Consider the following 26,483-nt stretch of genomic DNA (forward strand, 5'->3'; position numbering starts at 1 on the left):
GGCACCTGGCATCCCTGCCTGCTTGAGAGGAAGGAACTCTCTGGATATGCAGCCAGATAAGAGGGCTGAGATGGAGACAGAGCTGAGTCTCCTTCTGTTTAGAACAGAGGAAGGGGAGCAGGAGGGGACAAGTGGCTGTGTGGCCAAGACTGGTGCCAGTTGGAATTTTTCCCCAGCTCCCAGGATCCTTCCCTGGCTTTCCCTCTCCTGCTTCTCCTTCCACTTATGGCAGTAGCTACTCAAACGGGGAAACAAAGCAAGGGGCTCCACAACTCAGGAAAGCTTTGATTCCAAATCAAAAGAAAGAAGTCTGAGAGTGTGGCCAACACTCCAGCTGCCTAGACCAGGGCTGCTCACCTACACACACACACACACACACACACACACACACACACACATTTATGATTAGTGGATCTGGTGTGGGGCTAGAGACTGAGCATTCTTAACCAGTTCCCTCTGATGTTGTTACCCAACAACCACACTCTGAGCCCTACACTGGTTCCTAAGGAACCAAGTTGTTGATGGAATTAACAGATGCATTGGCATCACATGGAAAATTGCCTGGGCTTTATAATGCTTTCCAGTGGCTGCCAGATCCCTGGTACTGAGACACGTAGCTCTTGGATCTTCTACTCCTCCTGCTCAGGCACGGGTTTTCTGGCTTCTTCACTCTCTCATGACTTTCATAGACTGTGTCCCAGCCTTTTTTCCTCTCAGTAGCATGGAGATGTTTCCTTGGTTCATCCAGCTACCAAAATTTCCACATTAGAGACCCCTGCCTGCAAGTTGTGAACGCTAGGTGTTTCTCCAGCACCCTGTGGGCTTTATTAGGGACCCTCTGGGTGTCAGGGCTGTCCTTCTCAAAGGGAACCTGCACTGTCTCACCCTACTTCCATCAGAGAGACCCCAAAATCCAGAGACTTAAAAATGTCTCTCAACACAGTACTAAGTCAGTTATCCCACACGTGTGTGCCAGTAACAACAGCATTTCCTTTTCTTTATTTTAAAGAGGCCAGGAAAGGGAAGTGCACAGCACTGAGGAAGTTCTGCTCAGTTGGTGGAAGCCAGCAGCGCGTCATCACAGTGAGCAAAGGTGCATCAGGGTGCAAAGCCAAGAAGAGAAATTAAAAGCTTAAAAGCTCACAGGAATTGACGGCTGTGGATGTTGCCATGTCTCTCTGTGCACAGCTGTGGCTTGGGACCAGCGTGGGGTTGCACAGAGAAAGGTGTTTGAGAGTCTTGTGCAGAACTGGCCTGTGCTGGGTGCATGGAAGACTCAAGTCCTCCCTCACTGCCAAGAGGAATGGGCCTGGGGGCTCAGCTCTGTCACACCTTGGGTCACCATCTGCTTGGATAGCAGGGCTCAGAATCTGGGACTGAGAAAGGAAGTGGATGGGGAGGAGACACAGCCAGCCATATTCATAGCCCTTTAGTGGACCTCTCAGCCCTCCTAGACCTGCACATCTGTAAGCTGGATGTCACCAGTTATTTCCAGGTAATTGATGGTTGACAGGTCTTTCAGGTGGTGGGCATAGTCCAGCAAGTGTTGGCATCCACAGTCACCCTGTAGCAATGGGTTTCACATATGATCTCCACCTGGGCAGAGAGACCTTGCATTCACACTCCGTGCAGAAAGTCCTCAGCCTCACAGCAGGCTCAGGGTCCCTCCTTCTGAACCTCATTTTTCTACCGATAGCAGCCCCTTGCCCACACTGAAGGATTTTTTCCTGTGTAAGCGCCCTGTGCTCTCTTCCCTGTACCTCAGGACATATGGTTCCCAGCCCACAGTGCTGCTCCAAGCCTGTATCTCTGCCCCACGTGTAACTTCCAGTCCCCTCTGGAAATCCTTCCCTGTCCCCATCTGACCCTCCCAGAGACCAACGGCTTCCCCAAGGAATCAGAAGTAGCAGTGCTGGCTTGTGCCATCTGTGTCTCCCATGTCCATGGCTGGACTTTGTAGCAGCAGCCATCTGACTCATCCTGTCCAGACCAGAACCTTCTCCAGGAGGCAGCCCGGGTGCAAACGGCAGCGGTCACACTTCCATCACACTTAAGTGCAGGGCACTGCCCTAGCACACACAGAGACTACCTCGGCCCATTCCCACAGATCTCTGAGATCACAGGATGCTTAACCCTATTTGTAGATGAGGAAATGTCCCTGGCTAAGGACACTTCTCCAAGGTCACACAGGTACCTATAATCAAAGATAATGCTCCTTACTTCTGTTCCCCCAGTGTCTTCTCACTGTAGTAAAATCCAAGCTCCCTTCACAGTCCACGAAACTCTGTACCAGTCATTTCCAACCCAGACTGCAGGGGGCGCTCATCTAGGGCATAACTTCTGCCTAAGGGGATGCCCAGTCTGAATGGCTGAGGGCAAGACTCAGGCATCATAGACCAATTATTTCTCTTCCATCCTTCCTTTCTTCCTTTATCTCTCTCTCTCTTTCCCTTTCTCATGGCCCTTTTCTTTCTCTCTTTTTTACTTCCTCCCTCCCTCCCTCTTATCTGCCTGCCTTCCTTCCTTCCTTCTTTCCTTCCTTCTTCCTGTCTTCCTTTCTTCTTTGTGGTACTATAAAATTAACCCAGGGCCTTTACACCAAGCTACGTTCCTTGTACTATTTTTACTTTTTCTTCTTTAGGCCAAGTCTCCCTAAGTCACTAAATGGCCCAGGCTGAGCTCAAATTTGGGATCCTCCTGCTCTGCCCTACCAGAGAGCTCCTGTTATAGGTACACATGCCACAGAGCCTGGCTCTTTTTCTTCTTGTTTTTGTGAGCTCTGTGTGGGACCTGAATGTGTAGTCAGGCTCTCCCTCCCTCCCTGCACCTTGGCCCCCTGGAAAGTGGAGGCTTCTCTAATCCACAACACCTGTCCCTTTCTGGGCTGAGGGCCCATGCCTTGGTCTCCTTGCTCGTCTCCATCTAGACTGCAGTCCCATGCTCTCTCTGCTTCCTAACTCCATTTGTGAACCTGTGCGTTTCCTCCACAAAGTGAGCCCAAACAGCTGGTAAATGACTGCTGAGTGACCATGCAAATCAATGACTAGCTTCTCACTTTTGAGTTTGATTTGGCACAAATGGGTATGTGACCTCTGGCAAGTAATGTTTTTCTTTGCTCACTTATTAAGAGCAATGTTCCTTGGGGGAGGGCAATAATCATAACATGATAATAATTTGTTACACATTTTTCTTCATTGAGACATAACCCTCCTGTCACAAGTATCAACCCCTGACCTGTTCAAGGTACCTCCAAGACCTCTTCCATCCCTTCTCCGCTTACACCCAGCACATTACCTTGAAGCTCTGTCCAGGGATGAAGGGCATGTCAGTAGGCAGGCTTCGCTCCTCTTTCCCCCAGGATCCCATGATCCGAGTGTTTCGCACCACAATTTTTTCATTGAATTGAGGGCTCATTAGAAAGGCAATGTTATCCCTAGCACACAGGCTGATATAGAACCTGGGGTGAGAAGATCACATGAACACTCTCAGTCACATAGCTGTGAGCCTGTCCCCTCTCCCTTATTTCCAGCAGCCAGTGAGCCTTGGAGGCCCTGTCTTACCTTGTAGCATTGGGCAGCACAGTGCCTGACACACCGATGACCTGGGATGGCTGCAGCCCACCTCGAATGGAGGTGAAGTAAGGAAGTGACTGTTGGGAGGATGGGGACAGGTCAGCCAGTGACAGCAGAGAGGCATCACTGCAGTGGGGAATCCTGTACCAATTATCATGGACTTGGATGTCAGCCAAGACTATAACCATTCCTGAGGAAGCCAGGACATGTTTACTTGGTTCATTAAACACCAAAGGAAACAACAAGGTGCTCTTAAAGCAGAGGGCCTTCATTGTGATGGGAGGGGCAGTGGTTGGATGCTAAAGCATTCTGGGGTGATAAGCAAAGGCCATATAATAAGCTTACATCCAAGGGATCATTTTAAAGTTAAAACCTCCTTTAAAATTATTCTAATCTTCATGATCATTTTTAAAATTTCAGCTTGATAAAGGACTCTTTTCAATTATGCAAGTCAGAGGGTCACCACCAGGTGCCACTTAATACCCACCTGCCACACCAAATGAAATCTCCAGCCACCCCCACACCACTTACATAAGTTTTGGGCTCAGGAGCCTGTTCGAAAGAGACGAAGAAATTTGATGTTGGGAGAGTTATAGGTGTACACATGTACACACACACACTCATTCTGTAGGGATGCTCCCGTAAGAATGAGGTTGAGAGGGTTCACTCCTTGGTTTCTCCTGGTAGCCTTGGCTGTCACAGCGATCTTTCTGGATCTTCCTGTTCTGTCCCTGGATCCCATCCCTTGCCTTTCAAAACTCCATGCTAGCAGTCAGATACTGAACCTAGAATGACAACCTTGCCATAGGTTGGAAACAGTCACACTCTGATCAGATCCCTGAAATCTATGAATGTGACTTTAACTGGAAAAAGGTCTGCAGATGTGATTAAATCCAGGGCAGGAGCCATGAGCCCCACACTGGGTCCAGGAGGGTCCTGTGTAATCAGAGCAGCCTTGTATGAAGGATAGAGTCAATGTGCCATCAAGTGTACCCTGTGTGGTATTTCAGATAGAGTACCCAGCAGGTGAGTGACCACTGAGCTAAGCCCCCAGCCCTAAAAAGCTGCTGGCCATGGAGACAGAGGAAGAAGCCAGTACAAGCAGTCCCCTCTAGAGGCTACAAAGGAAACAGAGATGTCTCTCCTTGAAGCCTTAGAATGGAAATTAACCGACAGTGCCTTTTATTTACTTTCTTTGTGGTGCATGGAGTCAAATCCACAATCTTTAGGCACTTATTCTTCTATTGAGCTAAATCTCAGCCTTTCAACATTGACTTTAGGCCTCTGAAGGAGAGCTATAAGACAAAATACTAGTTTAAATTGTTTTTCTTGGATGACCAAGACTGTCTTGGAATCTGGAGCTGTGAAGGTCTTAACACAGCTTAGTAGAAAACAAGGGTGGGTGGAGTTTCCAGCAAGTAGGCGGGCGCACACTATCCCCAGAGCCCAGCCTATTTGGGACTCCTGCACCTCACCATCTGGGTGCAGAGGAAGAGCTGGGCAGATGTGGGGTGCCTGCATCCGCCTCCCCGTATGTCTGGAGGACTGTGGATATCTCAGCAAGCAGGCAAACATCACAGGTTCTGGAGGCCCTGCGGTCTGCGGTAAGTGCTCAGTGCACTCTGCCCAAAGCCCAGACTGTTCGGGACCCTCCAGGCTTCCAGGTGCAGTGAAGTGGATAAGTGGGTTTGAGGCATCTATATCTGCCTCCCCATTCTGGCTGCACTTCTAGAACTGTGGAGTTTCCAGCAAGTAGGCGGACGCACACTATCCCCAGGGCCCAGCCTATTTGGGACTCCTGCACCGCACCATCTGGGTGCAGAGGAAGGGCTGGGTGCATCTGGGGCACCTGCATCTGCCTCCCCATGTGTCTGGAGGACTATGGATATTTCAGCAAGCAGGCGAGCATCACAGGTTCCAGAGGCCATGCAGCCTGCAGTAAGTACTCAGTGCACTCTGCCCCAAGCCCAAACTGTTCGGGACTCTCCAGGTTTTCAGGTGCAGGGAAGTACATAAGTGGGCTTGAGGCATCTAAATCCGCCTCCCCATTCTGGCTGCACTTGGAGAACTGTGGAGCTTCCAACAAGCAGGTGGTGGCACAGTGTCCCTGAAGCCCAGCTTATCTGGAACTACAGAGTTCTAAATAGTCAGAAGGGCCATTGGTTCTACAGGCCCAGTGGCTTGGGGTAACTGGGTGCCAGAGTCCCAGGAGCTGCAAACATAGAAGGGGATTTCCAACAGACCCTGAGGAAGCTTTCAAAAAACACTTGAAACACAGAAATATAGGAAAATGACAAAATGAAAGACCAAATTACAACCTCAAACCTCCAGCCCATCTCAAGAAACCGTAGGAGTGATGTATATAGAAGAAAATATATGCCATTCACCTCAAATATTGGGCATAATAACTACTGAAATTAACAAGCAACTCCAGGAAGCTTTAAAGAAATTCAAACTCTAAATAATCTCCCAGGTAAAAAAAGAAATGATAAAAGAAATGAAAGAGATTCTGAATATATCTAAAGAAAACACAGTTTAAAAAACTGGAGGAACTAAACAAAAAGATAGAATCCCTAGATGAGCAATATAAGAAACAAACAGAACACATAATACAGATGCACAGAGATGTACAGGAAATAAAAACTCCACTGAAAGTTGTAAAAACCACCTCAGTGAAAGTGAAGATAGAATTTCAGACCTTGAAGACAGGATTGAAGCTAGTGAACAGGAAAGGAAAGATCTTCTAAAAATAACAAAGAATCAGGAAACAACAATTCAACAACTGCAAGATGATGCAAAGAAAAATAACATAAGATTGTTAGGGATTAATAAAAAAGAAGGAGAAAACATAAAGGATGTCAAGAGGATATTTAGAGAAGTAATAGCTGAAAATTTCCCAAGCATGAGATCAGAAACCGACATCAGGATCAGTGAAGCATATAGAACTCCAAATAGTCATAATCAAAATAAAACTACACCCAGACATCTAATAATCACCATCCCAGAAATCCAACACAAGAATAGATTATTAAAAGCTGTCCGAGAGAAAAGACAGATCACTTATAAAGGAAAACCTATCAGAATCACAGCAGACTTCTCAGCACAAACAATAAAGTCAAGAAGAGCATGGAGTGAAGTATTCCAGATCCTAAAGCAAAATGATTTCCAACCTAGACAGATGTACCCTGCAAAACTATCATTCAAAATTGATGGTGAAATACGATACTTCCATGACAAAGAACAGCTGAAGAACTTCATGAACTCCAAGCCAACCCTGCAAAAAATATTGAAAGACAGTTTAGATACACAAAGGAAAAATCACTAAGCAAAACAGATAATTAAACAGAACAGAAAGATAAAGATGCAACAGCAGAGAGATAACATGTCAACAATAAACCAGCATTTTGTAAATGGTCTCAATGCACCAATCAAAACAAACAGACTGGCAGAATGGATCAAGAAACAAAATCCAACCATATGCTGTTTACAGGAAACCCATCTAACCCAGAAGGATACTCACAGACTGAAAGTCAAAGGATGGAAAACAATACTTCATGCAGCAGGAATCCAAAAAAAAGCAGGAGTAGGCGTTCTGTTTGCAGACAACGTGAACTTTAAACCAACAATGACCATAAAGGACAAAGAAGGTCACTACATACTCATTAGGGGAAAACTCCAAGAGGAAGAGATAACTATCTTAAATATATACGTACCAAACTCCAGAGCACCCAGTTATGTAAAACAACTATTAACAGAAATGAAAACTCAGATTATCAGTAACACAATTGTAACAGGAGACTTTAATATGCCATTGACACCAAGGGATAGATCAACCAGACAGAAAATGAGCAAAGAAATAACAGAACTGAATCACACCTGCAAACAAATGGATTTGATAGACATATACAGAATGTTCCACCCAACCACATCAGAATACACATTCTTCTCAGCAGTACATGGATCATTCTCTAAATAGACCCTATATTAGCTCACAGAACATATTTAAACAAATGCAAAAGAGTTGAAATCATCCCTTGCATGTTATCGGATCATAGCGTTCTGAAATTAGAAATTAATGATAAAAGATACTGCAAAAATCGCACAAACACATGGAAACTGAATAACACACTCTTGAGTAATCAGTGGGTCACAGAAGAAATTAAACAACACCTAAAAGAAAATGAAAATGCAGATAGAACTTACTGGAATCTGTGGGATACAATGAAAGCGGTCCCCAGAGGAAAATTCATTGCACTGAGTTCCCACATCAGGAAAACAGAACGAATACAAATAAATAACTTGATGCTACACCTCAAACAGCTAGAAAAAGAAGAGCAAGTCAAGCCCAAAGCCAAAAGAAGAGAGGAAATTCTAAAAATCAGAGCGAAATCAATGCAATAGAGACTAAGAAAACAATCCAAAGAATCAGCGAATCAAAGAGTTGGTTCTTTGAAAGAATAAATAAAATCAATAAGCTCCTAGCCAACCTTATTTTAAAAAGGGAAGAAAAAGTTCAAATTCATGCAATAAGAAGTGAAAAAGGTGAAATCACTACAGACTCTACAGAAATACAGAAGATCATCAACACCTATTTCAAAAACGTCTACTCTCAACAGACAGATTCTTTGAAACATATGAAGTACCAAAGCTAGATCAAGAGGATGTAAACCTGATGAATAACCCAATCTCTGTTAATGAAATTGAAAATATAATTAAGTCCTTACCTACAAAGAAGAGCCCAGGCCCTGATGGATTCACTGCAGAATTCTATGAGAAATACAAAGACCTAATGCTGACACTCCTCAAACTATTCAATGAAATTGAAAGGGAAGCAATCCTTCCTAAGCCATTCCTGGAAGCAAATATTACTCTAGTACCAAAACCTGAGAAAGACCCAACTAAAAAAGAGAACTATAGACCAATCTCCCTAATGAACACAGATGCAAAAATCCTCAATAAAATATTGGCAAATAGGATGCAGCAAATCATCAAGAAGATTATACACCATGACCAAGTGGGATTCATCCCAGGAATGCAAGGATGGTTCAACATACGTAAATCAATAAATGTAATCCACCATATCAATAAAGCCAAAAGTAAGAATCACATGATCATTTCTATAGATGCAGAAAAAGCCTTTGATAAGGTCCAACATTCATTCATGATAATAATTTTACAGAAAATTGGAATAGATGGTCTTTACCTCAATATAATAAAGGCCATTTATGACAAACCAACAGCCAGCATCATACTAAATGGCCAAAAATTGAAAGCTTTTACTTTAAAATCATGCACAAGACAAGGATGTCCTTTATCACCACTCCTTTTTAATATAGTACTAGAAGTACTAGCCAGAGCAATTAGGCAAGAGAAAGAAATAAAAGGGGTAAAGATAGGAAAAGAAGAAGTTAAATTATCATTGTTTGCAGATGACATGATACTCTACATAGAAGACCCCCTAAACTCCATTGAAAGACTCTTAGATACAACAAATAAATGCAGTAATATGACTGGATACAAAATCAATACTCAGAAATCAATAGCATTCCTATACACTAACAACAAAATCAAAGAGAGGGAAATAAGTGAAACCACACTCTTCACATTAGCAAGGAAGAAAATGAAATATTTAGGAATTACTCTTACAAAAGAAGTGAAAGACCTATACAGGGAAAATTATAATACATTGAAAAAAGAAATTGAAGATGATTTCAGAAAATGAAAAGACATCCCTTGCTCATGGATAGGAAGAACAAACATTGTGAAAATGGCCATTCTCCCAAAATTGTTATACAGATTCAATGCAATCCCAATAAAAATACCATCAACATACTTTATAGATCTAGAGAAATCACTCCTAAAATTCATCTGGAACCACAAGAGACCTAGAATAGCAAAGGCAATTCTAAGCAGCAAAGGCAAGGCAGGAGGCATCACAATCCCTGACTTGAAGTTATACTACAAAGCAACAGTAGTAAAATCAACATGGTACTGGAATCAAAACAGAGCCGAAGATCAATGGAATAGATTAGAAGATACAACCACAATTACAAACACACTCAACCACCTTATCTTTGAGAAAGGAGCCAAGCAGGTTCACTGGAAGAATGACAGTCTCTTTAATAAATGGTGCTGGAAAAAACTAGCTCTCCATTTTGCCGAAAATTAAAGCTAGACCCATTCCTATCACCATGTACTAAATTAAAATCTAAATGGGTCAAAGATCTGAATATTAAAACAGAAACACTAAATCTATTGGAAGACAAATTGGGTAGAAACCTTGAAGACATAGGGTAGGTAGAGAATTCATGAACAGGACTCAAACCACATGGGAAATACTTCCCAGAATCAGTAAGTGGGACCACTTCTTATTAAAAAGTTTCTGTATGTCAAAAGAAATCTCCAGCAAGTGAAAAGAAAACCCACAAACTGGGAAAAGATTTTTGTAAACTCTCTCTCAGACAACGGACTCTTGTCTAAAACATATAAAGAATTAAAAAAACTCAGACCCCCAAAATTCAAAGGTCCAATCCAAAAATGGGCATTTGAGATGAAGAAATACAAATGGCAAATAAATATATGAAAAAATGTTCATCATCATTGGTCATCAGAGAAATGCAAATTAAAACCACACTGAGATATCATCTCACTCCTGAAAGAATGGCCAGGATCAAGAAAACCAACAGCAACAAATGCTGGAGAGGCTGTGGGTAAAAAGTAACTCTCCTACACTGTTGGTGGGAGTGTAGACTGGTGCAACCTTTGTGGAGGTCAGTCTGGAGATTTCTCAAAAAGCTGGGATTGGAAGTCCCATTTATTCCAGCTATTCCACTTCTAGGCATATTCCCAGAAGAACTGAAAGTATCATACCACAGTGATATATGTGCGCCTATGTTTATAGCAGCACAATTTGTAATTGCCACATCTTGGAAACAACCCAAGTATCCATCAACTGAGGAATGGATAAAAAAGTTGTGGTATTTCTATATAATGGAGTATTACTCAGATATAAAGAAGAATCACATTGAGATATTTATCAATAAATGGGCGCAGCTTCAGACCATACTCATAAGTGAAATAAATCAACCTTGCATGTGTGAATCCCAAATAGTTTCCCTAATGTAAGTAATGATTCAAATATATAAAAGTATGTGGTAATCATGATTCCCCATTATGTGGCCTTGAAGCCTTATAAAGTTTTCACTTATTAATTGGAAAGGCTTTAATCTGGGATTCTTGATATGGAAATATTTGAAGCTATCATATATGAAGTTATATTCAAATATTCCAAGGAAAAAGACAGACACTATGGTAACTATTATTAAGTCGGGTTATTTGGTGGTGAAGCACTAGGTTGCTGAGACAGTCATGCTTTGACCTGTATTGTTATGTTGTTATGTCCTCTTTTATATTAATCTCTCCCTTATTCATTAAAAAAATTATTGAGTTATTTTTATGGTTTTTTTAATTAAGGGGAAAAATTAAAAAAATTAGCAAGATATATTATAGTAACTTTTTTTGATTTCCTATTAACTTGTTTTGAAGTCCTGTAATACTCCAACTATCTTGTTTTGACTGGTTAGACTCTGTTCCATTCTGTATGATAGTATCAAGTTTGAGGGTATAGGCAACTACTTTGAAGGCAATAAGATTCACTAAGATGCTCATTCTGGTTTGACTATTATCTCTTTTGGAAGTCCTGTAATGTTTACAATGTTTAAGTTTTATTGGTCTTGTTCTCTACTGTTTTGTTCAACTTTATAATACCTAATGAGATAGACAATTCTTTTTAAGGAAACAAGAGGTACTATGGTAAGCACTGTTGATAACCTTGTACTCTGTTTTTACATCATGTACTATGTCTATCCTTGGTTTTGACTGACAGCTTTGTTTTGCCATATTTGACTTTATTCTCTTCCAAAAAAAAGTAATAAAAACTAAGGAGTAATAAAACCCAAAATGTGTAAATTTTGTTGTAAAAAAGAGAGGGAAAAAAAGTGCTCTAAAGGATACAACTGCAAGTGTGTTTAGGGGTGTTAAATAGCTGACCATATTAATGTTTTTGGTTGGATCATTGTACACAACTGTTTGCAGTCTCTCTGTTTGAATGTTCACTTTGCATGCTTTGATCCTGTGACTTGGGCAACTATCTCTAAGTTGATAATGTGTAATCTATTAACTGGTGATTTCTTACTGTTTTTTTTTTTTTTTTAGCTCTGTATTACTTGTACCCTTACACCGCTTTGTTTTGTTTTGTTTTTCTTTTTTTCCTTTTAAATAAAATATTAAAAAAAGAAAAGAAAACAAGGGTGGCTCCCTTCATGAAAAACAATGGAGCTTTTCCTGGCCCCAATAGGTTGGCTCCCAGGTCAGCTCTCTGTGCCAGCAGGTGTGATGTTGGACAAGTCACCTTACCATGTGTGTTTGGACTCCCTTTCACTTGGTGCCACATTGAGACCACCCCTTGTGCTTGTGAGCAAGTCTCTGGCTGGAGTGACCAGGAAAGGCAATATAATAATTAGCTCATACTCACGGGATCACTTTAAAGTTAATGGCCTCTTTCAAAATTATTCTAGTTTTCAGGAGTATTTTTTAAAATTTCAGCTTAGTAAAGGACCCTTTTCAATGATAAAGATCACAGGATCACTGCTTGCTGCCAGTAACCACTCACCATGCCACAGCAAATGAAATCTTCGGCCATGCACCACTTACAGTAGTGTTCTGTCTGGGTGTTAGTTTTGTTGTCAGTTCCTGTGGAAAACAGACCAAGAAATTTAATGTGGGAGTGTTACTGGCACACACCCTCACACCCATGCGCGCACACACACACACACACACACCTTCTGCAGGGGGCACTCTGATATGCATGAAGTTGAGAGTTTAGTACGGGGTTCTCCTGGTAACTTTAGCTGTCACAGCAATCTTTCTGGAACTTCCTGCTGTGTCCCTGGATTGCTTCATCTGCTTCTCACAATGCCATGCTGCAAGGAAGGCACTGAAGCCACAGTGACACGCTTATCCCAGTCCCCCAGGGTCTGGCTGATGTGTGGACTCAGTTAGGCAGGTGTTTGCCTTAACACAAATCAACACCTCAGAGGCATCCAAACCTGTTTCCTGTTCCGGGTTGAGCCTCAAGGCACGTTTTTCTCCTCTTCCTAGCTGGAGCTCCCCAAAGCAGAGCTCACTGCTACAGCCAAAGTGTAGCATCCTCTTTCTGCCGGCCCAGTGGCACTCGAGGGCACCTAGTCCTGACACTGGCAGTGGAAACCTTAGCCTGGTGGGATGCAGCTGCCCACAGTGCACAGTTCTCAGCTAAAGGGCCCTTCTGGTCACCCACAATTGGTGCCTGCGTTGTCTTCTTTGCCACTGTCACTGCTACTTTTATACAGGAGGCGATTTAAGCACAAAGAGGCTTACAAGGTGCGCAAACTCCATAGCCGCTCAGTGAGAGAGCTGAAATCAGAACCCCAGAGCTCATGCTTTCAACCCCCACCCAGGCTACCTCTTTATACAGCACAGAACATTCTTATTCTTGTCCTCCCAGGGACTCCCCACGCCACCCTCCCTGTGGGACTAGTTTCCTTTCTGATCCCTGGAAGAGGCTGACTAGGGCGGTAGCCAGGTGCCTGTGTCAGGTGGCAGTCACAGTTGCTCAGCTGTACTGCCGTTGTGTGACTTCCTGCACACCAGGCATTTGCAGGATGTGTGCTTACAACTGTGAGAGATCAACAGGCCACCAAGAGAGGCCAGCCAGGTGGACGGGAGCTGCTCACATGGTGGGGCAGCACGGTCCTCTTTCTTCCAGTGCCCCAACACCTATTTAATTCTCTCAGTTTATGTACTTTATCTGCTGAGGAACCAGGGAAGGCATAATGTGCCCATAAGGAGACCGTATGACTCACTGCCCCTCAGAGGTTCTGTCCAGCTCTTTCCAGCCTCTCCCATCTCCTCCTTGCAGATCCCAACTCAGGAGCAATGGCTGTGCTGAGGCCCATGGACCAGTGTGCTGGGTGTCAGGAAGGTCAGGGCAAAAGAGCCCTACGTGAGTCACCTCCACTCCGACCCCAGCTGCCAGCCCACTGTCAGGCCCTGTGGCCCCCTCTGCTTATCCCCTCCTTGTGCCAGGAACCTCATTGGCAATGACCTGGGGAAGGACTGGTGCCAGACTACCACGTTCCTACTTTCCTGCAGTGTTGCTCTCTCTGTGGGCAGCCCTCTTCTGAAGGAGAATCCAGGCATCTTCCTCAGCTTTCCACAGCAGGACACTGGCCAAGTGCCTCAACCTCAGGACATCAGTTTATCCACAGAGGAAGAGGGAACGAGAGCCCTGCAGTGTTTAACCACTGCCTCTGGCAGGCAGTAAAACTGAGGGAAAGGCTTCTCTTTGAATTCCACACTGCAGGCCCAGTCCTCATGGTTCCTTGCTTCTCAGGTGGGCTCTGTGCAGACAGCCAGGTGCAGCATTGCCTGCTGAGCTCCAACTCACCCCCCAGGACACAGAAACCTCTTTGGAGACCTCCCCCACTGATATGATATCTCTAACATTCCCAAAGCAGCTGCATCCAGACACAGTAGAAAATATACATTGCTCACTCTCTCCACTACCCTGGGAGGTGGGTTTGAATATTATGTCCAGTAGGCAGATGTGGAAACTGAGGTCCAGAGAGGTACATGTATCCTGACTGGAGCCATTCAGCTAGTGAATGGCTGAACCCCAGAGACCATATCCAGGGAAGGTAAATTTAGTGCCATTCGTGTACCTTGCTGTCCTCCCAGAACCTGTTCTCATCCTTATTATAGAACCCATCACCTTTGAAGATGCTACTAGGTTTTTCTTGAACACCAAAGATGGAGCAGGCACCCAGAGGGAGGTCAGTAATAAGGGTGAAATCCCTGACTCAGGTTAACATCCCTGTGTCCCGAGAGGCAGAAGCTGCATCCACGTGACCTCCTCTGGTGTTTCCACCCTCCTCAGGTCTCTTTGAGATCCCCACCATCACTCCCTGCCACCCAGCCATTTCCTTGGTGACCCAGAGTGGCTCTTCCCTGGTTGTGCAGCCTTCTTGGTGGGCCAGTTTAGAACTTACCTGGACAGGTTGGCTTCCCGAACCACCCATCTCTTTATGGCTCTCTATCAGCTGCTGTCTTTCACACCAACTAAACTGTCACTGCACAGAGCTGGGCTGTTCAAGGAAACAGATAGCAACACAGTTTGGCAGCTGCTCAGCAGGGAGGAGCCAGGAGTAAAGTCAATCTTGAGAGGGAGAAAGTGAGGTGCGGGAGTGTGGGTGTGGGTGGAAATGGGATCAGCATGGGGCTATCTGAGAGGGCAATGGCCACCCCTAGGGCAGTGGCCTCTTTTCTTTCCTCCCTCTGTGCACCACTGAGAAACTGAATCCCATTTGGTCCACGAAGATGAAAAGTGGCATGGCAGTGGGTTTGTAGACTGTACTGCCCAGAAGTGTGCACCAGGCTTCCTAAGCATGCTCCATTCCAGGGTACAGGAAGCCATGAGCTGCAGGGGCAGTGGTGGGGAGGCTGCTTCCATCCTTACACAGAGAGAGACATGGGACTCAGAGAGTGAGAGGGATGTGCAGCTCAAGGTGGCTCAGCTCATGCAGGGCCACTTGAACAATTTGAGAATACTCAGGATGTTAGGAAAATATTTCTTCTTTTTTAGTTTCTATTCTTCATTCAAAAACATGACTAGGGAGAAGAGTTTGTTTTAAAAAAATCTATCATCCTGGATATTTTTACTTCTTAGGTATGGGTGCCCTGAGAGCTTCCACTTTTCTTCTATGAATTTCCTTCTTTCTTCCATCATCTCTCTTTTACATGGCTTTAGGATGGAGGGAGAATTTTCCACACAGCATTCAAGTGACATGGAAGGAGATTGGAAGGAACATTAGCAAAATGCTGCCATTAATCGGCTTTAGCTCATAGGAAGGAAAGCACTGGCTTTAAGAGAAAGAGTAGCATAGGCTGGTGGTGGAAGGGGAGGGGCGCAACAAGCTCACTGAAGTCACTCGGGCTCTGCTGCAGGAAACTGAGAAGGCCACATCACAAGCTAGGGAGGCGCACTCGAGGGTTGCTATGGCCTCAAAGAGCAGGAATTGCTGGCTTTGTCTCCAGTGCACCAGGGCTAGGAAATGGGGCTGAAGTGCAAGTGTTGGGGTCCCCACGGCTCCTCTCTTCTATTAATGCTGATAATAAAATGACACAGGCCTTAAAGAAGAGCTCTTGCTCTCACTTGTGTCCTCATTTGCCCTCCCACCCCGCACCTTTCTCCAAGGCTGATGAAGCTATAAGCCTCTGGCAAAGCACCAGTGCCTTTGCATTGGACTGCTCAGCCTCCAGAACAGCGAGAAATCAACTTCCGTCCAAATTTCCTAGTCTGTGGCATTCTGTGATAGTGCCATAGAAGGACTAAGGCAAGAGTCTATTAAGTAAGAAGGGATAATTTGTCCTGGGAACACATGTCCTTACCTCACTTTCTTCTTGTACTCTGTATAGAGGCACTAGAATTTGCAAAGACCAATTTCTGGCACACTCTCCCAAGTTGGAAGCCATGTGACCCCTCTGCACTCTCCACACTCACTATGTTTTTGGTTCAACCAGAATTTGACTGATTTTAAGGAGCAGAGAACTCAGTTGGAAGAGAAAAGAGGAAAAGGAAGGAAAATACTTTAAAATACTCTGTAACATAGGAACTGGTGAAGATATGTTATCTGCAAGCAATTGCCAAATGTTTGAAATTTGGAACAAACAAAACATGCATCGATTGAGGGTAGGGTGTGCAGCAGTTCATGTCCGGACCAGGCCTGGTGGTGCATGCCTGCATCCCATAGCTCCAGAGGATGAGGGTTTATGAGAGACTCACATAAACCCAAGAGTTTCATACCTGCCTGAGCAACTAGGAGAGACCGTTTATAGAAAACAAGAAAGAAAGACAAAAGGAAAAACAGATACATCTTAGAACTGCGTGGACTGTACAGTGACATATCTTCTCCTCTGTCCCAGCTATTCTGCTCCTGACTATGAACCTGAGAAAGGAAAATACAGAACTGTGCACAAGGGCTGTAGCATCACAGCCCCAAACTGGAAACAACCATGTGTTCACCACAGGAGAAAGGAGACAGAAACTGTGGCTCCCACACGATGGAGCAACTCTCAGCTTCAACAGGAGCTGGGGTGAGGGCAACAGCAGGGATGAGAGTCGCACTTCGGGGAAGAAGCCAGACAGAGGGGAGCAAGTGCTGTGACAACTCCATCTCCATCAAGGCCAACATCAGGTCTGATTTCTGGTTTCCCCTGGATCACTGCTTGGGAGGGATACAAAGGAATCTCATGAAGGCTTCAAATTTTCTGGTCCTGGTTGGAATGGTGTCCCACAGGCTCTTATGTGAGTGAAGCTCAACACAGAAAAACCAGAACTTCTGCATGTTACTCTGAGTAAACAGTATCTCAAAAAAAATTCTGTTGGAGGAAGTTATCTCCCAGATCCCAAGAAATCACAGACCCATCTGAGTTCTGGAAAACCAGGGACTCAGAGAGGCCCTGTGCCTTGGCAGGGAGTCACAGTGAGGCTTCTCCTGGTGAGTAGGGCCCTGGGGGAAGACCAAGGGATTTGGCTCCACACCCTGTGGTGGGCTCTACTGGCAAACCTGGAGGCCAATATGCTTAGAATCACAAATAAAGGTAGAGGTATTCGGAGGCAGAGGGCCAGGCTGCATAGTATTCTGAGCTGGGCCGCATGGTGGTGATCCCTAAGTCCTAGCGAGTCACAATCTACTCCCAGGGACAGCTCTACACTCAGGCAGGACCCTACAATGTTCCTCTTTGGAGCCATTATCAAAACCCCAGGTTCCTGCTTGCTGCTATCTGTCCCCTGCAGTTCAGACTTAGGTTCTTTTCAAAATGTGATTATCACCTCACCACTAGGAGAAACACTACTTCAATAAACAAACAGCCTGGTGCAGTTTCACAAGCTTGTGACCCCAGCTACTCAAGAGACTGAGCCAGGAGGTCCCAAATTCAAGACCAGTCTGGGCAACTTACACATCCTGTCTTAAATAGAGAAAAAAAAATTAAAATGGCTGAAGTTGTAGCTGAGTGATAGGGAGCCCCTCATTCACATCCCCAATATGCCCTCCTAAACATACAAAAGCATGCTAGCCAGTTATAAGATTTGTCCCTAAAAACCTCCTCAAAAAGAGCAGAGGTTCCAATATTGACATTTTAAGAAGTAAAGCATGAAATAACTAGAAGAAAATGTGTTATTCCTAAAAATAAAAATTTGGAAGATGAAAGGTCTTGCTAAGTGGAGCACACAACAGAAAACATACACAGGAAGGACTACCAAATGTTTATATACATATACTTATGTATGTACATATGTAACAAAGAAGTATGAAAATCAGAATGCATATTACTAAGACCAGTTAAGCTGTATACAAAGAGGTCTCACAAATGATCAATAATTAACTATCAAAGATGATGCAAATGCAAATATAGGCAGTTTCTAGCAAAATAAATACAAAGAAATAGCAAACAGAAAGAAACTGCAACCAGACTCACTCATTATCACAGTAATGCAGACTTAAAAGCCATCTATGACAAACCCATGGCCAAAAATCTTCTGAATGGATAAAGAAATCTTTCCCTCTAAAATCAGGAACAACATGAGGATTCCCATTATCACCATGCCTCTTCAGTATAGTTCTTGAAGTGTTAGTGGAGCAATTAGACAAGAGAAGAAATAAAAGGGATATGGATAGGAAAGCAAAAGGCTGAATTACCATTATTGGCAGATGATATGATCCTCTACATACAAGTTCCAGAAAACTCCACCTCTCTGCTAGAAAGAATAACCAAATCCAGTAGCATAGCAGGACACAATGTCAACACTCAGAACTCTAGTTTTCCTTTATACCAACAATAAACTCACTGAGAGAGCAATTAGGGAACCAATACCTTTCATAAAAACATCAATACAATGAAATACTTAGGAATTAATATAGCCAAAGAAGTGAGAGACCTCTCCTCTAAAAGCTGCCATACAAAAGGAGATTCAAGAGGATATCAGAAAACATTCCCTGTTCATAGACAGAACCATACAGCCACTATGACCATACTTCTGAAACTTTTATACAGATTTAATGCAATCCTGATCAAAATACCAATAGCGTTCCTCACAAAGGCTGGGAAAGCAATCCTAAAATTCATGTGGAACCAGAAGAGACCAATAATAGCAAAAGTAATTCTGTACAACAAGGAGATAACACCAAATTATGTTACAAGGCTACCATGGTAAAAAGAGCATGATATTGGGAAAAGAAAGATTTGTGGATCAATAGAACATGACAGAATGTAGAAACAAATCCAAGCACTCAGCTGCTTTATCTTTGACACAGGGGCCAAATCCTTTCACTGGAGGAACAAATGGTGCTGGAATCTGGCGATCTGCATGGTTAAGACTGAGCCTAAAGTCCTATTTTTCACTCTGCATTAAACTGTAACCAAAATGTACCAAAGATCTAAATATTTAATCAGAAACACAATCTGATGGAAGACAAAATAGGTAAAACTTTTGAAGACACAGCATAGGCTGACTTTCTGAGCACAACTTACTTTGCATGAGAAATAATATAAAAATATTAACAAATGTGTCACATTGAATTGAAAAACTTCACAACAAAGGAAACCAACAAAAGCATGAAGAGACAACATACAGAACAGGAAAAAATGTTGCAAGTGACACTTCAGTGAAAGGAATAATATCCAGAATATATAAAGAACTCAAGACTTTAACTCTCCCAAAATGAAAGACCCAGCAAAAACAGCAATTGAAATGAACAAACACTTCTCAAAGGAAGAAGTGGAGAGGCCAATAAACACATAAAATCTTCAACATCGCTGGCCATTCAAGAAATGAAAATCAACATAACACTGAGATTCTATCTTACTCCAGAAAGAATGGCTACCATAAGGAATCAAACAATAGCTAATACTGAAAAGCCTGTAGGAAAACATGAACCCTTCCTCATTGCTGGTGGACGTGTACTTGGGTGCAACTACTATGCAAATCAGTATGAAGATTCCTCAGAAAACTAAAAATATAGCCCCTATTTGACTCAGTTATTCTACTTTTAGTCACCTTCCCAAAAGAGTTCAAGACTCATATCACAGTGATGTAAGAATACCCATTTTTATTGCAGCACAATTCAAAATAGCTAAGTCTTGAAAGAAGGCTATGTTTATCCACAGGTAAATGAATTTTTAAAAATGTGGCATTTATATGCAATGTAATTCTGCTCTGCCAGGAAGAAGGACAAACTTGCGTCATTGTAGTGAAATAGATGCACCTTGTAACAATAATGCTAAGTGAAGTAAATCAAGTACACAAGCACAAATTTCACATGGTTTCTCTTATATAAGATACACAATATGTAAATAAAATGCAGGCTAAGAGTCAGATGATAGGGAAAGTAAAGACAGAAAACAAATTTTATTGAGACAGGATCTCACTATGTAGCCCAGGCTGACCTCAAACTTGCTTCAACACTTCTGCCTCAGCCTCTGCAAGTGCTGGGGCAACAGGCCTGGGCCACCACACCTGGAAAAAGTATTACTGTCATCCAGCATAGATACTGTATTTAAAAGTGTATATTGATTCAGTATAATTTCCCTATGCAATTTTTATGGGGACATTTTGGCCTGTTAGTCTGGTTGTTAATCTGTATTAATGATAATTAACTTGATGGACACTTATAAAATGAATAAATGAATCTGATGCTGGCAAAAAAAAAAACCCCACAAAGAAATGCAGATGTTAAAAATCATGCAGTAACGTTATAACCCACTGTACTTCCAAATTCAATTACTGTTACTGACTGAGTGGATATGTTTCTACTAACTATATTACAAATAGCCAAACAAATTCAGAGAACAACTGAATCACTGTCATCAAATTTAAAAATCAGTCTGCATTTGTTACAGAAATTCCAACAGAAATACCAACTTAGAAAATGTTTTCCACAGTTATCCTACCACAAAATTGCAAGGATAAATATCAGGTATAAAAATGTGAATTAAAGCATTGTCTAGGGCACTCTCTGCTTCTCAAATTCTCTGTTCTTAATAATTATGGAAGCATGTGTGGACTGGTAAAATAATTATGTATTTCTATTGTAAAATACTCTGATGTTGTTAAAAGCATTGAGGGAGATATATAAATATGCTGATGTGATAATATACCCACCATAAAATATTGTTTAGTACAGAAAGCACATTGCATAGCATTATGCATCTGTAAGAAAAGGAATATACATGTATACTGGGATAAATATGACAATTTTCATAGGAAATACAGAAAACTTGAATGGTTATATAGAATACTGAATAGATGCTATGGCCTGCTTACACTAGGATGTGTTTGCCTGTTTGCTTTAGTAATGGATGCTGAGATGATTTGCATTGGGGGTTATTATGTTTGAAGCTGCTGAGAACTTTTCCAACACACCTCTGTGGGAACGTAGTGTTTTATTCACTTTTGAGAAATACTGAGGAGTAGAATTTCTTGGAAGGTCCTGTTGATCTTACGACAATTTCCCAAGTGGTTTAATATTTTTTCACACTCACCAGCAATGTATGAAGTGCCAGTTGTTCCACGTCCTTGCCAACATCTCTTTAGCTGTTGTTATTTTAGCAGGCTGATAAACAGAAGCTTGCTTTTGGTTGTGGTTTTGTTCTGCAGCGCTAAGGATCAAGCCAAGAGCCTCTTACATGATAGGTAAGTGCACTAACCTCAGTATAGTACTAGCTTAAAGTTTTTAATTTTCCTATATCTTAGAAACAAAACTTTCCCATATCTCAGAAACAAAACTTTGAGAACTTTCTCAATATAGTATTTAAGACACATGCTATTTTATCATGTCTAACCAAGTTAGGTCATATTTTCCCATATAATTATTCATTTTCTAGGCTTATGCCTCAGTATAACTTTTCAATGTTTTTATGTACATCCATTTAATTGTAAACTGTCTCAGCAAAAATTTGAAAAGCAGACAGCTGGAAAATACAATTCCCTATTAATAAAAAGATTTCTCTTTGATATGAGTGGTGGTGATTTGATACAGTATCACGCATGCATGTTTAGACTTGTTTTCTGATTTCCATGATGAAAGAAATCCAGCCGCCCTTGCTGCTGAGAAGAGTGAGGCTGAGGGAGCTCCCTGGTGACAGTGACGTCCTCTACCTCCACCAGGTCAGGGGGTTCCTATTTGAATGTACTTCTCAAAAATCACCTAAACCTACACATTCACAGTGATGTTTGTCTCTGTGGTAGAGCATTTTCTTAGCATGAGCAAAGCCCTTAGTTCAATCCCAAGCACCACAAAAACAAAAGAAAGCCAAGCAAAACAAAAGCCTATATACCTCAGTTCTGTGCACTTCATTCTCTGTAAAACAACCTCAGTTTCTACAAAAGAGCTGTAGAAAAACCCAAGCATAAATCAATTTCTAGAATATTTTAAAACATTTTAAGAGCCAAAGGCAACAAAATGAACAAATAAACAAACAGAACAACAACCCTGTAGTAAGTGTGTCAGAAAGATGGTAAAACTGGCCATCATGTATCACCCAGCAGAGGTTGTTCAGTGAAGTCTTGACAGAGTCTTCAAACTTGTCTGGCCCTGCAGTATCAGCTGTCTCTCACCACCTGGGCCTGTGAGGGCAGATCATGGTCATGCTCCAGACACAAAATTATCTGACAGCAGGAAAGCATTGGCACTCATCCACATCCTTAGCCCATTTTTGGTTTTCATTTTGAAACAAGGTTTGCTAAGTGGCCACATTACCCATGCTGAACTTGAACTACGGATCCTCCTGCTTCAGCCTCTCAAGAGTGCAAAATACCAGCATGTTTCCCTGTGAACAGCGAGCAGCGTCTCTTTGAAAAACTCCTATTCCTGCTCTTGCACTGACTTCTCACCATCCTCCCTTGGCCATGTTTCACATGGGCAGTCTACAGTGATCGGGAATGGGGGAAAATGGGGTGATTAGGCTTTCTGGGACCAACTCCAGGACTCTCTGAGCCTTTGCTACCTGCACCCCAGGTCTGTCCTTCTGCACAGCGCAGGATCTGGGTCATTTCCTCCCAGGTGCAGAACTTCTACCTGACCAGAATGAGAACACTTACTTGGAGGGATGGGAAGCAGGAAGCAGACTTAGTCTGGAGGAGAAGCAGACAAGATCTCATTTAGAAGGCCAAGTAGGGCCCATGATAGGAGCAGGATTCGGCCACAGAGCTGTCCCCAGCTTGCTGCTGCTGCCCTATCCCTGCCAAACTCCCCTCAGCATGGCCTGGCCAGAGAAAGGAACTGACAATGCAGAGCATATAGGAACTTCCTCCAGGCATGGACTGGCTTCCTGTAACAGGGAGAGGCAGCTATCAGCAGGTGCCAGCACCAGAGGACCTCTGGGAACCCTAAAGCCAAGGTGCCCACTGAGGATAAGACAGTATGTTCATGCAGAGCAGAGTCCAAAAGACACTGAGGCAGGAATCTCGCATGATTTTGAGTGTGGGGTATGGGTGGTGGAAACTCTTGGCAGGCTCCTTGCTCACCTGCCCACCTGTGGACAATGGGGTGGAACACCAACACCAGGAGTAGCCTTTGCCTGTGGCCTCTCCTAGTGCAGGGGCCAGGTTCCAGCAGCGTTGTGAGTGGAGGGTGTTGGATTTTGTGACTCGTATTTCCAACCTCCTCTGGCAGTATTGCAGGACCACTTCTGCCTCATGTAATCATATAGGACCCACTGATGTTTGTGCCTTAATTGGGAACAGCAAGAATTGAGAAGGGAGTAAGAGACCAGAAATGTTTGAGAAATACAGTGACAGCCAGAGTCACTCATCAGGTGCTCGGCCCCTTCCGGGCTCTGGAGTAGAGGGAGGACCTGGGTTTAAAGAGCTCATATTGTACAGGGAGAGATATATAGCAAGGGCTTTGGATGTGGGGGACGAAGCACAAGCAAGATTTTGTTGTTGTTGTTGTTAGAGAAAGACCTGAAGAGTGTTATGTGTTGTTATTGCACCTTTCTGGAGGCTTTATACCTAATTCTCCATTACCTTTATGAATGAGGCACCATTAATTATGCCCATTCTACGTGGGAAGAAATGAAGACACAGTGAGGTGAAGCACCTTACCCAAGGTCACGCAGCAGGAACAGGTGAGTGCTGGGACTTGGCCCAGGCAACCCAGCTGTGGTCAGTGGCTGAGCAGGAGATCAACCACACATTTGGGGCTAGTGCAAGGCCAGTACCAAGAACATGACTCTCCAGTGGTGAACTGCATCAACAAGTTGTTGGGATTAGATCAAGCCAGTCCATTAGGTATCCAGTTTTGGTGCTCCTCCCTGTTAACTGCAGCATGGACCCTGAGAATGCTTCCCTCTCAGTGTTCTCAGCAAAACACTGAGACCTTGTGCTTTCCCCCATTTTACTGTATGTAAGTAAAGATGTAGATTGTGCTGAGTTTCTGCTGTCTCTCCATCAGAAAGGTCAGGTCCTGCCGGGTCCCAACCTTCTTCTATGTGATGTTTTTTTCTTAATCTCCTGTAGCCCCCTCTTAGACCCATGCTGGCTGCTCAGGTCATGACACCTAGTGAAAGTGTCTGAGCTGCTAACGTCTGCACTCAGCTGAGCAGAATCTTGTTCTGGAACACAGCATCATCTATCACAGAGAACAGGGACCAGTGTGACTGTGCTATTCATTCCCAGATTGAGGATGGCACTTCTGGGGTCTCTTGGGTCCATGTCTGAACCCTGTTTTCTGTGCTGGGTAGTGGAATGCCCTGGGTGTCACAGCTCAGCTTCAGGTCCGGGCTTCACACTCTCATTCTGTGCTGATTCCAAGGGTGGCAGGTAGCGGGTAGGAGCTGCTGTGTGTGTGGACTACTCCATGCAAATGGAAGGGACACTACTATTTGATGTGCAGCGGACGCTGAGAATGGAATGAGTTGGAGAAAATGCTGTTTCTCTACCTGGGCCTGAGTTGGGCTCCAGATCTCCATGACAAGTCTATGGTGAAGGATTAAGTAACTAAGAGACAGGCAATATGGCTTTGAGGTCCAGGAAGGTCAGCACTCTCTTGGAGCCATGACAAAGACTTCTTTGGACTGTTCGTATGAATTGGACCCTTAACATTAGAGTGGTATAGGAAGATGGGGACACATCTGAAGAATGAGAATATCTTTGGTAGTTAGAAAAATGCATTCTAGGCAGTGTTTTGCTGATTATGAATAGTCTTTATCTCTAATGCTGGCAGTTTATTGCTTTTGAGTGAGAGCCAAATGTCCTGGGTGCAGCCTTAAGTTGCTTTCAGAGGCTGTGAAAATGAGCTTCTCCGACACCCCCAGAGAGCTCCAGAGTCAACAACTGAACCCTTACACAGGCTGGTCCCCAACATTTCCCAGGGAGCAGAGCATGATGTAAGCAGAGAGGGCAAGTGTCCATGTGAGAGCCAGGCTCCAAGGCCAAGCTCCCTCCTCTCCTGCCAGATGACACAGCAGCTGCTTCTACTTCTGCTGCCTTCCCCCTAGCCCTTCTGTGAGTCAATGATATTTTTCTCTCAGTATTTCCTGCATGAATTGAGAGAACCTATGCAACATACCCAGTACTGCCCTGCCACTTAGGCAACACTCAGTCATGTTCTGTGCTTTGTTCTGGCTCCTGGTTGGTGCCCCAAAGTAGACCCTGTATCCCAAGCAATCTGGCCAACAACACAGAGAAGGGGAGATTTTCACCTCCCTGTTGCTAGATGCTCCAGATCCACTAATTCAGCCTGTAGTAGCTGATCATGTTGAGTAACCTCAGTGCCCAGTAAGTTTCATCAACTAAATCCAGTGTGGCATCTGCCCTTCAGCCGCCTCCTAGCAGCTGTCATCATGATCAGCCCCAGCTACAATCAGCTATGGAATCGTGGACAAAAAATAAGACAAATGCCAGTCCCCTCCCTCCATGACTCAGGATCTGTCCACCTCCACCTCCACAGAGGCCCAAGCCACCCTCACAGGAGGGACAGGATCAGGTGAGAACTCAGGCTCTGGAAACTTCTCCTTGCTTTTTTCTACTCCCAGAAATATCACCTACCGAGTGTGGGGTGGGAGGCAGTGGACACTTGGTGATCCTCAGTGATGAGCAATGAACAGCTTACAGGAGTTCCTTCTCATGGCAGCTCTTCCTCCCAGCCTAGAAACCACAGAAGCAAAGAACAGAAGTCAGAAACCATTCTGAGAGTGGGTGGATGAGGAATTCAACATTCGTGCTGGAAACTACAATGTTACAGGCTACTCAGTGGCTGTGACCCTTGAAAACCCGAATGCGATGGGCAGCAGAGAAGTAGGTAACAGGGCCACAGAGACAGTGCACAGTTCCCCTTCTGGGGAACTGGCTGATGTCATGGAGTGCAGAGTCAGATTCCAGAAGGCAGCAGTCGTCAGGCATTGTGTGCTTATGGACCTCCTAAAGGTTCCCTGCATCTGCTGCTGGCCACACAGTCAGGAGGCTGAGGTTTGGATCCTTTTAGTCCCTTGGTGTTCATTCCTCCTTTGCCCACTGCTTAAAGCCCTGAGACTTTTAGTTCTGTTTTGTTTGTGGTCATGGAATTGAACCCGGGGCTTTGCTTCCCCTTTTTCCTTCCTTCATTTTGAGTGTCAGGTGTTTTGTCCCAGCAACAGGAAAAGTAACCAAGACAGGTTGTATTGGGTGGATGCTGAAACTCATTTGGGGAAGATGAAAAACTTCTGGAGCTGGATGTAGTGATATTTGAACAACAGAGTAAATATACTGAATGCCACCTGAATTTTACACTGAAAATGGTCAAAATGACAAATTTTGTTGTGCATGTTTTATGT

The 26,483-nt window shown here is 43.7% G+C and overlaps 1 protein-coding gene across 1 annotated transcript; it reads right to left on the bottom strand.

Moving 5' to 3' along the window:
- Nucleotides 1-848: 848 nt before the first annotated feature.
- LOC134476278 (galectin-9-like) lies at nucleotides 849-14,735 on the bottom strand. Its single transcript, XM_063249713.1, has 5 exons — nucleotides 14,660-14,735; nucleotides 12,244-12,323; nucleotides 3,561-3,649; nucleotides 3,295-3,457; nucleotides 849-1,596 (listed from the first exon to the last, which is right to left on the bottom strand). The coding sequence occupies exons 2-5, from the start codon at nucleotides 12,271-12,273 to the stop codon at nucleotides 1,519-1,521; spliced, it is 360 nt and encodes a 119-aa protein (XP_063105783.1). The 5' UTR covers nucleotides 12,274-12,323; nucleotides 14,660-14,735; the 3' UTR covers nucleotides 849-1,518.
- Between the last annotated feature and the right edge of the window lie 11,748 nt (nucleotides 14,736-26,483).

Source organism: Cavia porcellus, unplaced genomic scaffold (assembly GCF_034190915.1).
Source record: "Cavia porcellus strain 051 isolate PalLab524CR breed Dunkin Hartley unplaced genomic scaffold, mCavPor4.1 scaffold_6, whole genome shotgun sequence".
NCBI lineage: Eukaryota > Metazoa > Chordata > Mammalia > Rodentia > Caviidae > Cavia > Cavia porcellus.